Source organism: Leptosomus discolor, chromosome Z (genome assembly GCF_034619465.1).
Source record: "Leptosomus discolor isolate bLepDis1 chromosome Z, bLepDis1.hap2, whole genome shotgun sequence".
In the NCBI taxonomy this organism is placed as follows: Eukaryota; Metazoa; Chordata; class Aves; order Leptosomiformes; family Leptosomidae; genus Leptosomus; species Leptosomus discolor.
The window spans coordinates 79228664-79244367 of record NC_141419.1 but is presented as its reverse complement, the minus strand read 5'-3'; the positions used below and the strand labels follow the sequence as shown (position 1 = coordinate 79244367).

At 43.0% G+C, this 15704-nt stretch overlaps 1 protein-coding gene across 2 annotated transcripts in view; it reads left to right on the top strand.

The window, feature by feature from the left end:
- The first annotated feature begins 230 nt into the window (after positions 1–230).
- The window catches only part of EGFLAM (EGF like, fibronectin type III and laminin G domains), a 73413-nt gene continuing 57939 nt past the window's right edge, over positions 231–15704 (top strand). For both annotated transcript variants that reach the window (XM_086479614.1, XM_086479613.1), the window contains exon 1: positions 231–339. In XM_086479614.1, the coding sequence (XP_086335740.1) occupies positions 231–339 (109 nt within the window). The remainder of the gene's footprint in view (positions 340–15704) is intronic.

Genomic DNA, 15704 nt, shown 5'->3' with positions numbered 1-15704 from the left:
GACCCAGCCTCCGCCCCCCCTCCCTTCCCGTCCCTTCCCTCCCTCCCTTCCTCCCTCCCCGTCGCTGCCCGGCGCGGGTACGAGCCCCGCCGTTCCGCTCCGCTCCGCGCCGGCCCCAGCCCCGCTCCCCGCCCGGCTGTGGCCCAGAGGGGACAGCGGCGGCGCCCCTCGCCCGCGGCCACCGGCCCCCGCCTCCCCCGCTGGGGCGGCGGCGGGGGAACGCGGCGCACATGGAGGTGCCGGGCCGCTGCCACCGCCGCTGCCTCGCCTCGCTGCTGCTCCTGGCTTCGTGCCTCGGGTGCGCGGCGGCGCCGCGGAGGAGCATCCCCCGCCGGCAAGGTAGGGCGGCCGGCGGTGCCGGGGGCGGGGGGAGCCCTTCCAGCGCCGCGCTTGCACCCGGCCAAGTTCCGCGTCCCTTTAAAACTGGGGTTTGCCGCGGCGCGGGGGACCCCAGCGGGGCCGGGCGGCGGCGGTGGCGGGGCGGCGCCCGCCGCTCCTCGGGCGGGCGCGGGTGCTGGGCGTCGGGTCGCGGCGCTGCCGTGCGAGGCGAACTTGTCCGTGAGCGCCGGGCGGACCGAGCCCGCAGCGGGGGCGGCCGGGGTGCCCCCCGCCCCTCTCTGCAAGCCCTTGCTTTGTCCTGCCACCCGCGAGTGGGAGAGGACGCCCAGGCAGTGGCAGAGGATGTGCTATTGGAAGCAGTGAGGTTGCGGAGTACGGTCCGTTTTCTCTGGCATTTTACACGCGGTGCTGGTGGGCTCACGCAGGTTACACACCAGGACCCGACTGCTACTACTGCGGAAGAAATTGACAAAAATTCTGTCTGTTTTTCCCTGGAGCCCATAACCTGTGGCGCAGGTTAGGAGCAGAGTTAGGAGCCAGGTGAACCTCTGCGCCAGTCAGAGGTTTCCCGTCGGAAAGGCTGAGCTTTGGCTGTGACGTTTATGTGTGTGGTAGCAAATAACTGACACATAGAGTAGCAAATGTAGAAGAAAAATAGCTAGGGAAGCAATAATTCGATCACAAATGGAATAGTTATTCTGTACCAAGCATGATGTGGGTACTTCAAGGTCCTGCTTCTGACTGAGCATTGCCTGTGACTGCGGGAGAGTTTGCACGGCTGTCGTGGGGTTTCGCACATTGATCAAGGTGGCACATGGTCAAAAATTGGTTGAAAGGTAAAAACCTGGACCCTGAGCAGCTTTTACAGCCCCTGCAGCCTGCAGTGTGTGAAACAGTTAAGGTAAAATGTAAACAGTGTGATGGGACACAGTGCATGGTGAAGTTTGACATTTTGCTTACTTAGAAAATTGTGACGCCAAGAGAAAATACTGATGCCCAAGACTGTTGCAAACACTGGGACTATCCTTGAGTCTTTGAGGCCAACGTCAGTTTTTATCGCTGACTTCACCAGGATCAAATCAACGGAAAATACAAGTTTAGTAAAGTCTGCTTCACACAGTTGTGTGAAACACAACAAAGTGTTTTCAGGATCAGGCCCTTTTTGCATATATTCCACAGTATTAAAAGAATTGTATTGCTGTTTTTGAGAATCAGTATTGTGCATTCTCTTGCTCTTGTGAGGAAAAAAAAAAAAAAGCCAGTACAGTTGGAAACGTAATACTTAAATACAGCCAGAGCTTAAAGCCCTTACTGGACAGATGGCTAATTTTACTGGTCTGACCTTGTGTCTTAGGGATCTAGTCCCATGATCCTTGGTTATCATAATAGCTACCATTAAGTACTTGAGGAAATTAGATAGACGGTATTTGTCAATTAGATGATTAGTAGCTTGCATTAAAATACTAGATATGTGAAGTTAGGGAAGGGAACATGTAAATGTTTTTAAAGATTCCTCTATGCTAATGGCATATTTGTTTCCCCTAATCACGGCAGAATGACAGACCTAGAGGAGAAGTATTCCTATGCATTGAATAAAAGCAGTTTAAAACTTGGAAACAAATTATTTGTAGTATTGTGGAGGAGATTAATTAACTTGATAACATTGAGCGTACGTTAGTTTTGTTAACTACATGTTTTATGTTAGGTTTTTTTATAACTTACGTTATTTCACGTTCAGTGACTGATTCAGTCATTCCTTTTCTACTTCTTTTACTGTGTAAGAAGTAACCAGTTTTATATGGGAACATTTTTTTTCAAAATCTGTGCAAACATTTGAAAATCCATTTGTAGCAAGATTTGAAGAGGGAAATCCCCCAGACGGTTTGTGTGCAGCAGTATACGATTTAAATACCATCTGCATTCTGCCAAGGGCTATTGGAATCGTGGGCTTCCAAGAATCCTGCGGCTGGGTCCCTACTGTGAAATTTTGCTGTCAAAATACTGGGAACAGGTATAGTTCCAGGTAGCTCACATCTCTGCCTTGTTCTGCTGTGTGTCACGTGCTGGGTGGTTAAGAATGAAACGGAGTTGTCATTTACTTGCACACCCAAAAGTAGTGGGTGAAGAAGAAATAGATTAGAAAGTTCTTTAAGATGTTTTTTTTTCCCCCGTTTCACTTTGCCCTTTTAATAGCAATAGAAGTGAGACTTGTACAGGAATTATAACTGAGGTGAAAGCAAAAGGTTATATTGAGAGAGAAGTGATAAAAACAGTTCATCGACAATAAGGGGAGAGGACTGGGAGGTCCTGTGGGTCAAAAAGAAGAAAAAATAGTCAAATGCATCTCCATTTTTCCAAGTTTTTTGTTCAGGCTAACCTTACGAGGATCAATTTTGTAATCCCAAAAAAGCAGCAGAGTGAGAAATCTGTCTGTGAAGTTAAAAATAAATTATATAGTAAAATAGCTGCAAATGCAACTTTTAAAATTAAACTTCAGGGAAAAAAGCTGTTGTGCTCAAATTCGAAACATCCTTCTGACTGCTAAACTCATTTGAACATTTATTTACGATTACATGATACATTTGCTGGAGACACGAAAATGGGCTGACACACACTTTGGGAAGGGCTTAAAACAAATCCTTAGACACCGTGTGGTGAATAGGATAGTTGGGAACAGATTAGACTGGGATTCTCTAAATCTTTTACTCCCAGAAGCTGGCACTCGTACTGCTGCTTTCACATTGTTTTCTTGCTTTTGCCATCTGCAAAGACATAGATTTTCACCTCTTCTGTTTCAAGTTTCAGTCAACTAGTTGAAGGCTGGAAAGGCTAAACCTAGACCCCGATGTGTAATACTGATACTAATATAAACACAATTATATTGAATTTTAATGGTTCTATGATTTTTTTATTATCAGAATGTAAAGTTCCAATGCCCTGTAAAATATGAAAACTGTTGAGTCGGTCTGCATGGAGAAAATAAAATATTCGTATCTGATGCTTTTTTTTTTTTTTTAATATTATGCTTGCCAACTAATATAAACAGAGAATTGGGCTCATACTGTATCTATTTCCCAGATGTCTGTAATGGTAGACGTCACTGGCTTTGTGTAAATGCTAGAGGAATCAGACTGGTTAAGTTCTGAAGACTTTACAAGAGCACTCAATATCAGGGCTGAATTTTCGAAAGAGTCCAGCTCCCTGGTCACAGCTACAGTAAATGACTTTTTTTCCAAAGAACTTGCCACTGTGATACTTCAATTCTTTAGAAAATCTGGCTATAATAAGAGCTGCTGGATATGGAACACTTTTAAAAGTCCATCCCTATTTAGGTTTCAAAAGAGGTCAAACTGCCTTGAAAATCAGGTCTACAGATAGGCAAAATGTAGCAGTCTTTGGGAAGGAAGGTGCTTACTTGAGTTTTTTAAATATTACATTTTTTTGAACGGTAGAATAAGTTGCAATTCACTGCCATAATAAATTCTGCACGTAAAGCGTGCAAGGGTGAGGTTGATCTGCTGGTGAATGTGAAGTATCAGGGGAAAGGAATGAGTCTGAAGCCGAATGATTCCTAACATGAGGGCTGCAGGGCTGGCAGAGGTGCTGTGATCTGTGAGCTAAAACTAATAAGAAAGATGTGAATAATTACATGGGGTAAGATTAACGTAATTCTTTTATTGTTTCAGACATAGTCCAAAACGTGGGCTATGAGACTGCACTGTTTGATGTCTTCCACACCAACAAAAGCAACCAAACTCTAATTATATATGTATTTGTTGTTTACTGTGTTTGGGTGTAAGTTGTATCGCAAAGTTGAGTGACATTTTCATTTTGATTGGACTGGCTTTCATACCTCTGGCATCCATACTCTGGTAAATCCTGCTGGTGCTGATCCCATCACCAGCTCACCCAGATACGAGCGTTCCTGTAATCCCCTCTGGGACAGCAATGGGAATGCGCTGAATTATTTCACTTGAGCATGTTACTAAGTATGTCGCTGTTAATCACTCATTTTGAAGTATATTTTCTGATTTTAGTTAGTCTTACTCACAGGAAAACTTGTGGTGTCCTTTCCATCCTGAAATTGCTATCTTCCTCTGTAAAAGGAACTTCTGGTAAATGTTTTTCCTGGGCACCATTTTGCCAGTGCCCCTTCTAAAACTACGACACAGACTTCCACCAGTGTTCAGAAAGGTAAAATTAGACAAGAATTTTTAAAAAATTGGTGGAATTATACCAGATATTTGGGTTCCCAGTGATGCTTTGGATAAGAGGGGTTATTTTGGAGTTAAGGCATTGGAGTGAGCCTTGGGAAATCTTTCTGTCCTGGGGCTGTCACAGACTTGCTTTGAGGGTTTGCCAGTCCTTCCCAGGCCAGATTTTCCGTTTTCAAAATGGGGTTAGAGTGGTTTTGTGCTTTTATCCTTTTCTGGCCATATCACATGAGACAGTAGTAGGACTTCTGTAGGGTGCTCGGTACAGCTGTACCCCAAGGCTGCTAGGCACTACCTTAGTAATAATACATAGGTGAATGCCTCTGTATCTTCCAGCATGCCTTGTAGAAAAAAACACTCTCTTTTTCTCTGGCAGATGTACAGTAACAGTAGACTAGACAGGGCATAGCACTGTATCCTGTGTACAGCTCGTTAGGAGTGAGCATATCCGACGATGTGATTCACCTTCTTGAACTTAATGTTTGGGATTCTGAGTGTCAGTCACCCAGAAGACATCCTGAGGAGCCGAAGAGTACCCTGTTGTCTTAAAATGGAAGATTTCAGTGGATGAGTTGTCTTCAGTGCCCCACAAACTCAATGGTTAGTTGAGAGTATACTTGTGAGTTTCCCATTCCTTGGATAATGCTTATATTGGGACTGAACTTTATGGCTGATTCTGCTTAGATCTCTTTAATGTGGTCTTACTGAAAATGAAAAAAAAAATAGACGATTAACATTGTTGCTTTGTGATGGAGGCTCAAAACAGGATTGATAGGACCTTTTCACAGCTTTTCTGCCACAATGAAATGAAACACTAAAATAAATGGTTATAGCAAATTTTTCTTATATTAAAAAGTTAGTGTAATACATCAAAGATGCCTGTAATCTGAGTAGATTACCATGAAGAGGTCTTTGGAGACTTTATTATTTCATATATCAAGGAGTGTACAATTTGGTGCCATATTTATTGGTGAATGTGCAACAGTGGTGTGTGATCATGTCATAAAACACTTTCTAAACCACAGGCACACAGGAGACAATGTTAGCTATGTGATCTTGAATAAAATTTCCTAATTGTTTTCAGTGCAAACAAGTGATCTATCTGAAAAAACCCACAAACCAAACAAAACCCCCAACCTGCTGTTCATAATTAATTCCAGCTGAAAAGAAATACTCTTGGGTAAGAATAGGCAAGAATTGATTTCCTTTTGTTTTTTATTTTTGGTGAAGATTCTTGCACGTGAAAACCAAATTAATTGTTTCATATAATGTGAACATCCAAACCACAGCCAAAGATGAACATTATTTTTTCGGACTTTTCAGAGTTGCTGAGCTGAGAACAAGCACAGCTAAATTAATTTTTGAAAATAACTGCTTCAGGAGGGCATAAGCCACTGAAAATTGGAGGTTTAGGGGGAAAGCTCCATCACAACTAGGTAACTGACTCAAACCTAGGTAATGATACGCTGTGTGACAATCCATAAAACTCTCCAGGTCAGAGGTGTGTAGTGTGAAATACACCAAGTTCACACCAGTTCTTCTACTAAGCACAGTCCAACTACACCCAGGAGTAAGGACTACTCATGAGGAAAGCTGCTTGGGGTACTGGCCTCCAATGAAATAAAAATCCACACAATGTTGATGCAGGGAGCCTTTTATTCAAAAGGAAGAGGACAGCTATGGGCTCGTTGGAGAAACCCTTTCTTCTGTTAGTGACTTGCTGGCCATGTAGTTGGATAGTCAAAATGCACTGGCTTTGTTTCCTTGAAAAGATCTTTCATTCAAGCATTGCCGAAAGTTATTCTGGATAATTTTTAGAGCTGAAAGAGATGAACCATGTGCAGGTGCTAACATATTCTGCACCTGGCTTTCTGGGCATATCACCAAGTGCTGATAGGGTGTCTTTCCACTTATATATATTAACCTTATAGTTAATAACCACTTTTTAAATAACAGTGCAGGTAGCAGTTGTGTTAAGAGCAGTTCTGCTGAGAAGCGGACACTGAGCAGTTCTGAGTTTCCCCATGTCCTCAGAGGATAGTCAGACTGGTGTAACTCACACAGAAGAATCTCTGAGGCTGGAAGTATCCTAAGCCAAATTATTCTTCACACCTCTCTCGATTTTTAAAGTCATTTAGAATTTCTGGCACCTGTGAAAATGATGGTACAGTCAAATATCAACACCTGTGTACATTTGGAACTTGCAATTTGAATCGTCTTTCTAAAATGAGGGGAAATGAGCATCTTGTGAATGTTGAGCATGCTGCTTTCAGATACAAAACTCATTCCGATTCTTCTGATGTCTCAGAGGCATTATTGCACATATAAAATTTCAAACCAAGACTGCCTTTGTGTCGCTCAGCCTAGAAATCTTCTGAAAAAATTCCTAAGGGCAAAGATTATAGAGAATTTTGCTCAAGATAAATTCTTTCAGGCATGAGAAATTTCAACTAGAAGACAATTTTAGGAAAAATACATGAACAAAACTTGTCAAACTGCAAATGATGGAAAGTAAGTGTCTAGGACCAAAACTTTTGTGGTTTAATTAGAGATAGCAGAAGCCAGAATTTGTTACTTGGAACAGAAATGTGAGCTCTCTTTCATATTCTGCTTTTTAGATAATCACAGGAGAAGGCAACATGTTTCTAAAAATAAGCAGGCTTTTTATGAAGACGACTGTTTACAGAGATGGTGGCATTGCAGCTGGTGCTCTAGCCATGCACAGAGACCAATGTCCTGCTGGCATTTTTAGTTCCTCTTCCCATTTCATGACATTCCCATTCCCACATGAACCTGTTGTGCGCAGGTTGCTACTGTTCTTATCTTAACTGAACAGTCATAATGGCAGCACTGTGGTATGGTGATCCATGCAGTCCAGAACTGCAGCTCTCTCCATATATATGGGCTAAGGACTTTGTAGGCTGAGATGAGAGCATTCAAGCCAGTTGCCTCTGTGGGGTTGTAAGATGAAGTGATCATAGAGAGGATGGAAGAAGAAACCTGCAGAATATAAAGGGTTCTTCCAGTCATTTCTGGGTAAAGGACTAGACAGCACCTAAATGGGCAGAAAGGGGAAAAGAACGAGCTGTTTGAACCAGCTGATGCCAAAAGAAGGATGTGGCTTGCATGGTGAGGCAGCCCTGGTAGGGATTGGGGCCAAAGGGTTGGACTTCTGCAGGCTGCAGAAGCCAGTGGAGCAGGGAATGCTTTGAGAGGATTAGGAAGTGTTAGATACCAGCTTTGTGGGCATCATAACTGTGCCTAGGTCATTCGCTGTTTGGTCTTTATGCTGAGATATATTTCTGTGTCTCGTTGTCTCTTGCAGCAAAGAAGGTTTCATCCCTCCCAGTCATCCCCCCCAGCTTTCACATCCTGCTGCGTGTTATTGGGTCTTTGATACACAACAATGTCCAACGCTAAATTAGTGCAGGGATTCAGGTGGAAAAAACATGTCTATTTCAGTCCCTTAGTAGAGACAAAGAATTTCTTCTGTGTTTTTTACTGATACTGCTGGTGAATGGAGAGGCTTATTGACTGCAGAAGATAATGAAATTGTCCCGTTTCTTATGGAGGAACTGAGTCGGAGAAGAATTTCCTGCTCCTTGAGAAGATGACAGATTTCCTCCCTCAACTGGCCTTCAGCAGTCTTCAGTAAAATCATAGTTGCAATTGAGCTGGTTTCTCCAGTCAGGTTAGGATCATGGGGCAGCGGCAGTGCTGGTGCCTGTTCCCCTGCAGCAAAAAAGGCCAGCACCATCCTGGGCTGCATTAGAAAGAGTGTTGCCAGCAGGACAAGGGAGGTGATCGTTCCTCTCTACCGAGCTCTAGTGAGGCACATCTGGAGTAGTGGGTCCAGTCCTGGGCTGCCCAGTACAAGAGGAAACATGGACGTACTGGACCGGGTCCAGCAAAGGGACACAGAGATCAGTAAAGGACTGGAGCACCTGTGGTACAGGAAGAGGCTGAGAGGAACAGTTCAGCCTGAAGGATAGAAGACTTGGGGGATCTTATCAATGTGTATAAATATCTGATGGGGGGAGTAATGAAGATGGAGCCAGGCTCTTCTCAGTGGTGCCCTGTGACAGGACTGGAGGCAAGGGGCACGTACTGAAACACAGGAAATTCCATTTAAACGTAAGAAAAAACTTTTCTGCTGTGAGGATGTCTGAGCACTTGCCCAGAGAGGTTGTGGAGTCTCCATCCTTGGAGATATTAAAACCCATTAGGCAAAGTCTTGAGCAACGTGCTACAGTTGAGCCTGCTCTGAGCAGGGGTTTGGACTAGGTGATCTTCAGAAGTGCCTTCCAACCTCACCCTGTCTGTGATTTTGCAGAGTGTCACAAGTATCTCTGGAAAATGTCTTTTTGAGCTGTCGCATTTAGCTTCCTTTGAGCTGTCCTCCGTCCTGTCCTGGACTGAAAACACCAACTGCACCAACTGCTCTGTTTTCTACAGAGAATCATGTGTTTGCTTTAGTTGTGATCAATAGAAAGATAGTCAGTGGGAGGTTGCTACCGTTTGAGGTGGTGTAGCCATATGAGGCCTGTGCCAAAACCTTGAGGATAACCAACCTGCACATTTATTTTTATGATATGCTGGGGCACGACCAGATCGTTTGTGTCCACAATAATGAGCTTCAAAACAATTACTCAGGACTTCTAGGGATTGTGGGAACCCAAGATGCTGCATGTCCTGTTCTCACCCTGCACATTTCTTGCTTGTCACGTTGTCAGCTTTAGCCTCTTTATTCTTCAATCTTTTTGTGTGTGTTTGTGTCCATAATATATGTGTCATTGTCAGGTTTTTCCATCTGACCACTTTTCCAGAAACTCACCGTGAGGTTTTTTTTTGTACCAAGTAAGCTATTTCTTCAGGAGCTCAGTTTTGTATTGTGTATTGGTGAGAGAGAAATTTGTAGTAGGTAAAGCAAAAGAGATTAAGAGACATCAAGGAGAACATTTTTCAGGAACAATTTTGCCATGGTTCCTATTGAAGATAATAAGCTTTGGATAGAAAACACCTGAAAAATACACCCTTAAGTGATATTGATTGATGGGAAAAGAATTTCTCAAGTAATTTATTTGGCATTTTTCCAGTTTAACTGGCCTTTTTATTTATGCATATATGTTATCTGTATAATGAAGCTGTATTTTTTGATAATAAATACAAAGTCTTTCATATGTGGTTCTCTTAAGTATTTTACCCATGTTACAGACTCTCAGAAAATGTAACAGGCTGACTTTTATCCTTATTTTTATCATTTCATTTCAGAACATTAATAGCCTGCTTTCAAATAGCTTTGAAAACAAATAGAGTTTGTTTTCACCAACAACTCCTAAGACTCAGTTATGAACTTTAAGTACTCTGTGGTCAACTTTGTTAATATTTTCCTGTTTCTGCTTCCAGTAGTGTTTGGAGTGCCATGTTTTCTGGAGCTCCTCCAGCGTTCGTGCTTCTTAGCTCCTCAGATGTGTAACCCACGAGAGAAGAGAGAACAGCTTTTTTTTTTTTTTTTCTGGTGAAAGTGGTTTGAATTCTCTTACATGACACCCAAATTGGTGCAAAAGGGGAGAGAGAAGCCCTGGGGTAGGAAGGTGGAGAGAAACGCCTGGAGGGAGAGGAATGGAGGACTGGGGAGGACAGGGCAGGAGAAGGTGTGAGACCTTGCCCTTGCCAATGGCAATGAGCTGCTGGTTTTACTCATTGGTAGGATGAAACTGCACCTCTAGATAACAGTTTTCCCTGGGTGTAGAGTTTCCCCTGTGTCTCACCATGCCTGTCTCGCCTGGGCAGCATGTGCAAACCCGCTGCGGTGCCTGGCTGGAAAGCCACTGCTGCTTGTGGCTGCTGCTCATCAGCTGAGTGGCTTTTTAATTGATTGCTGTTCCCAGTGTAGACCCAGTATAGCCAACCATGCAGGGAGATAGGGTCGGAGTGAATGCCAGCGATTCTATTGGCAGGCTGGTTCTTATCCAGCCTGTCCTACTGGTTATTAAATTCTGTGGCACAGACATGCTGTCACGCTGTTGCTTGATTTCGGCTTCAGTTGAACACTTCAGTTAAACCTCTGAGACAATTTTTTTTTTAAAAAAAAGTTATTTGAAAACTGATGAAGCAGCTGATGAGAAGGCAGGCAGTAGCAGGGCAGGCAGCTGCAGCCTACCGGATGCTGAACACATCCACAGGGACAAGGCAGGTCCCTGCCTTCGAGCCCAGCCATGAAATCCCAAGCCAGCAAAAATGTTGAGCTTTGCATTCAAGTGCCCGTAGGCTGGAGTGGGCAGAGGTGAGCCCCAGTGCTGCCCCTTCTCTGGGAACAGGGACCCGGCTACCATTTTCCTCTGCCAGGCCAAGGTGCTGCGGAGTCATCAGGAGTTAGGGCAGCCATCTCCCAGCACTGGGGCTTCAACAGCTGAAGTGTAAGCCTTGTTTTAGGGATGCAAGTGCTAGATTTTGACTCAGGCTTCCAGGAATGCAGCTGAGGTTATGCAGTTGGAGTGTCTTTGTGGGTCTTTTCACAGGCATCTATCCTACATTAATACTGGAAGTGTGAAAGCACTTCTGTTAGGAGAAATATTTCACCAAGTTATCTCAGATGCAGGTACAATGTATGCAGGTATGCACTTGTGGTGGTCAGACTGGCCTCTGATCAGTAATTATTAAAAACACAAGCCTGTAAGAGTATCCAGAGATTGCCCTGTCTGCTCCTTTTGACAAAGGCAGGATAGGTATAAACTAGACCTTTGCTCAGAGATAATGGTGTCTCCTGCTTTTAATAACCTTCAGCACCAGAACTTCCCTGAGAGTGGTTCTAGTGTGTAACCATCTAGCTCTTAAAAAAATATTTCTACTTTTCCTTCTCACACCTGGAAGTTACCATGCACTGTGCAGACCTCCCCTCCTCTCTCTTTCCCTTCTATGGAGAGTCAGAGCCTTCCTGGGAGCAGTGCCTTGCTGCAGGGAGGAGCACAGGGAGCAGAACAGGGCTTCCCACATCTGCCCTTCTCTTCCGTGATCTGCAGGGCCAAGGCAAAGCAGGAAAAGCCGCAACAAAGTCACCATTGGCATTGTGCCTGTTTGTTTTTAATGGGATTCGCTATGTTGCGCTGTGGCTTAAGTTCTGAGCTTCACCTCCTTCATTCCTCTTCCTTGGGCTATAAATACCTAGGTGGCTGTCACCTCAGATGTACCTGGGGCAGATAACAGATGCTATATACTGCAACAGAAAAACATCACGTGGGTCCAAGTCTGCTATTATTACAATGTTGAGGGTTTTTTCATTGTGTTTATTATGGTATTTTTAAAGGACTAACTGAGATCGGGTTAGTCTCTCCAAAGGTTTGTGCACTGTGGTCTGGATCAAAAACCATGGTGCCTCTATAGGGCCATACTGCCTGCAGTCTCTGCACTGGTTCTCATTGTGGCAGCATGCAGGTGATCCAGAGGATTTCCTCTTGTTGGGATCTAGTGCACTAGCAGTGGTAGGTGACTTGTTTGGAGCAACAACTATCAAGGTTTCTCCATTTTTCGATGTTTTCCATGTTGATGTTGCTACTCAGGGTGCAGGATCAGGAGAGTCTGACTGAGATTCTCCAGTTTCAAGTTGTCGTCCTTTGTGGTTCTTGCGGCTGGGGGATTCTTACTTTCTTACATACCACTGCTGGGCAGTGGGAGTTGGAAAACACTTCAAAGAGGTTAAAAGATGGCACATTTTTTTCATTTAGGATTTCCTGACCTTTTTTTGGTTCGTCACGCTGTCTTCATTCCATTGTGGTGTTTGCATAACCTCGTTCAGTCTGTAAAAAGAAGGGAAACAAGAAAGACCCTGTTTCTGTTTTTTGTTTTACAAATGAGAATTTCACCAATATTTCAGCGAGAGAGTGAATGGGCAACAATACACTTTGTTTCACCTCTAGGAGTGGACAGACTTTTTTCTTGAAAACAGCTTTTTCAATGATGAAATGCTATTTCAATAAACTCAGGTTTTTTTATGAATTAGAGAATGGAACTAAATAATGTTTGAAACAAAAGAAATCCAAAGGAATTTTTCTTTTTGGAAAATGTTTTGTTCTGAAAACTTCAATTTAGAATTAGTTTGAATTGTTTAATGACTTTTTTGACTCCTATTTTCTTATATTGTGACGTGTTAGTAGTGACAGCCAGCATTTCATCAACAAATTTCTCTTGTTTCATGGGACACAACTGTCCATGGGACACATCAACCTGGAAAATAAGGAGTCCTGCAGTCAGTACCTCTTAGCTGTTACCCACAGGGATTTAAAAGTAAAATAATGAAATTGTTATCTTGTTTTATAGGTCTATGCCCTATATAGTAGTACAGAATATGTAGTATAAAGATTTTTATTTTCCAAATGCAAACTAGTAAAGATGAAATGAACCATCTGTTTTCCTTTAAATGAATTACCATATTATTGCATGTGGATCGTATCAGTGAATTATTTGTATATTATTTCAGGACCTGTAAGTACCTGTGACTACCTACATACCTTGAAACAGCATAAGTATCTGAAAAGGAAAGAGAAGATGAGATGCAAAATGTAATTAAAATTCTGAAAGAAAATTTTCCAACCCCAGCTCTTTCAGATATTCCATTCATGAATATTTAAAAAAAAAATACTTTTTTCAGTCCATATTATTTTCAACTAATATAAAATTTAAATCAATTTTGAAATTTCCTCTAAAATAGTAGTACCAACTGTGACAAGCTTTATGCAACACATCCAAAGTGCTTCAGATGTGAAACCTGTGAACATAAAAAATGTATTTGTTTTGAAGATGTGTTTTTTCTCATAACTGTTCATCACTGTAGTAAGATTTTGGGGTCACTTCATGACTGGAAGGAAGCAGGAGCTTGCCAGTGTCTGCATGAGCAGTTTTCTTGCAGTAGCTAAAGGAAAGCATCAAGCTATAGTGGTTGGTCCTGAGCTCTGCACAAGGCCAGCCTGGTTAGGCTAGGAGCACTGGGTGGTTTAATTTGAAGTGTTCCTATTAGGTGCCCAGTCTAGCTCTGCTTAAAATCACGAGGGTAGGCATTGGAAGTGACATCTCTGCTGGTGGAGTCAGTGATGGCAAGGAGCATCCTGAGGCAATGGAGCATCATTGGCTGGTCCCGGCTGGGGACAGTTCCCAGAAGGCACTTTGCCCGTGGCCACCCTGATAGTAGCCTGTGGATGTTTAATTTATGGGCAGAGGCTGTTGTGTGTGGCAGTGGGAGCCGCAATGGAAACTACACTTGTATCAATGGGATGATAAGATTTTTCACCATTTTTAATTTGAGTTGCTTTTGTGAAGCAAAAATTTAAATAATGGTAATTATTTAAAAATGGTAAAATTAACTTCATCTCAGGGAGAGGACTCATGTATTCTTCAGCTCACTTGGAGAGCTTGTTTGGTGACTTCAGTGGTTTAGCAGTTTTTGCATATTTTTTAGAAGTATGAACAAAAGAGATCTATAAACAAGAAACAAAATAGCTGTAAGCAGAAAAGTAAATACAACATTGTCAACTCAACATTGTTTATCAACAGCCAAATCCTTATTAACTTCTGGCATTTGATATACTTTTACATGTGTAGTCATAATATGTGTAAGAGTGCTCCCCCTTGATTGATGGCTTCTTTGCATGGGACCAAAGTCATTGCTTCCATTACCAGTTTCATCAAAGCATTTTGCCTGACGGGCCAGAAAGGAGAATGACCATGTTTGTACAAAGTGTGTTTAATTTTATTTTTATGTAAAGTGATTCCTTCTTCTTTATGATCAGAGCCAGTCTCCATGCCTTCTTAGGTATTCACCAAATCCAGTTGCAGAGGGCATTTGTAGGCAGGTTCATCACTGAAGCAGATCTTCAGAGTATGTACAAGTAGTAGATATATTGCACCTTCATTGTCTGCAGGTTCCCATCCAGCAAGCTGCAGAGGGGAGTAGGTTCTGTTGTGGTTTTGCACTGTGCATGGTGCTACCAGATTAACAGGGATTTCATGCTGAATTTTGAGAAGAGAGGTGTTTCTGACTTGAATTGTAGGAGGAACTGCAAACACTCAAAGAGTTTTACCCTTAAAAACTATTTTTATTTTTTATAGTCTAAACATGACCTTTGACATAAAGACATAAATGTTTAAACCAGTTTTAATATCCTTTTTTGGTGTGCCTATTACATGGTGTTCTGTAAAATCTTGCAAAATAAGCATCCATTTGTCTCACAATAATTTGTTAGTAAAACAGCGCTATGTATGGCAGCTGTTGTGATCAGCTGACAAACTACTTTGATGTAGTGCTGCAGCATGACTCTTTCAAAGCCATAACATCTCCTGCATCTCAGTGGCATAAACATTGCTTGTGTCAGATTGCATAGTCACTTTGTCATAGCTGTGAAGGGAAAGTTCAGCCCCAAAATGAACATTTTTTACTTTCTGCAGAGTTGTGTGAAATTTGTACTCTGGCAGCCAGAAGTGACTCTGAATCCTCAGACACACATCAATAAGCTGCAAGGTCAGGAGCGGTGATGGCGGAGGACTGTGGGGACTGTCACACTGCATGAGATGCTCCTCTCTGCCTTGCCCTATATCCTTCCCAAGAAATAACTCTGTGCATTGGGCATGGCTGGCACAGGTTTTCCTTTTTCTCTTGGCTCCTGGTTTAACCAGGAGGCAACGTGGTCCCCAGCAGGGTCAGTGCAGTGTGCCTACTTGTCACATGGTTTTATTGCAGGGAGGGCAGGATGCAGCAGTGCAGGGAGCAGATCCTGCACAGTCCTCAACCACTGTATGACCGCTGAGCATCATCTGAGCCTGCTTGCAAACAGTGCTAGGTGCTGATGGTACTTACACCTGGTTCCCAAGCATGCCTCCTGCCACTGTCTTTGTTGTGTTAGGGGAATTCACTGACTTCTAGGGAGAATTAAACAAAGAGGATGGAAATACAGACCTCTCCGTCTCTTTGCTCTCATTTTACCTAGCTTAAGTTTGTATTTAGGTCTCCAGTGACAATTTATAGGGCAGTGTAAGTGAGGTCAGTATTTGGCTCTCTATGCCTCTTTCATCATCTGCAAACTGGAGACAGTAGTGTTTAGTAGGGCTGGGTGATTAATTTGTGGTGTGTCTCCTTGTTAAACAGATATTGCCTCTCTGTTT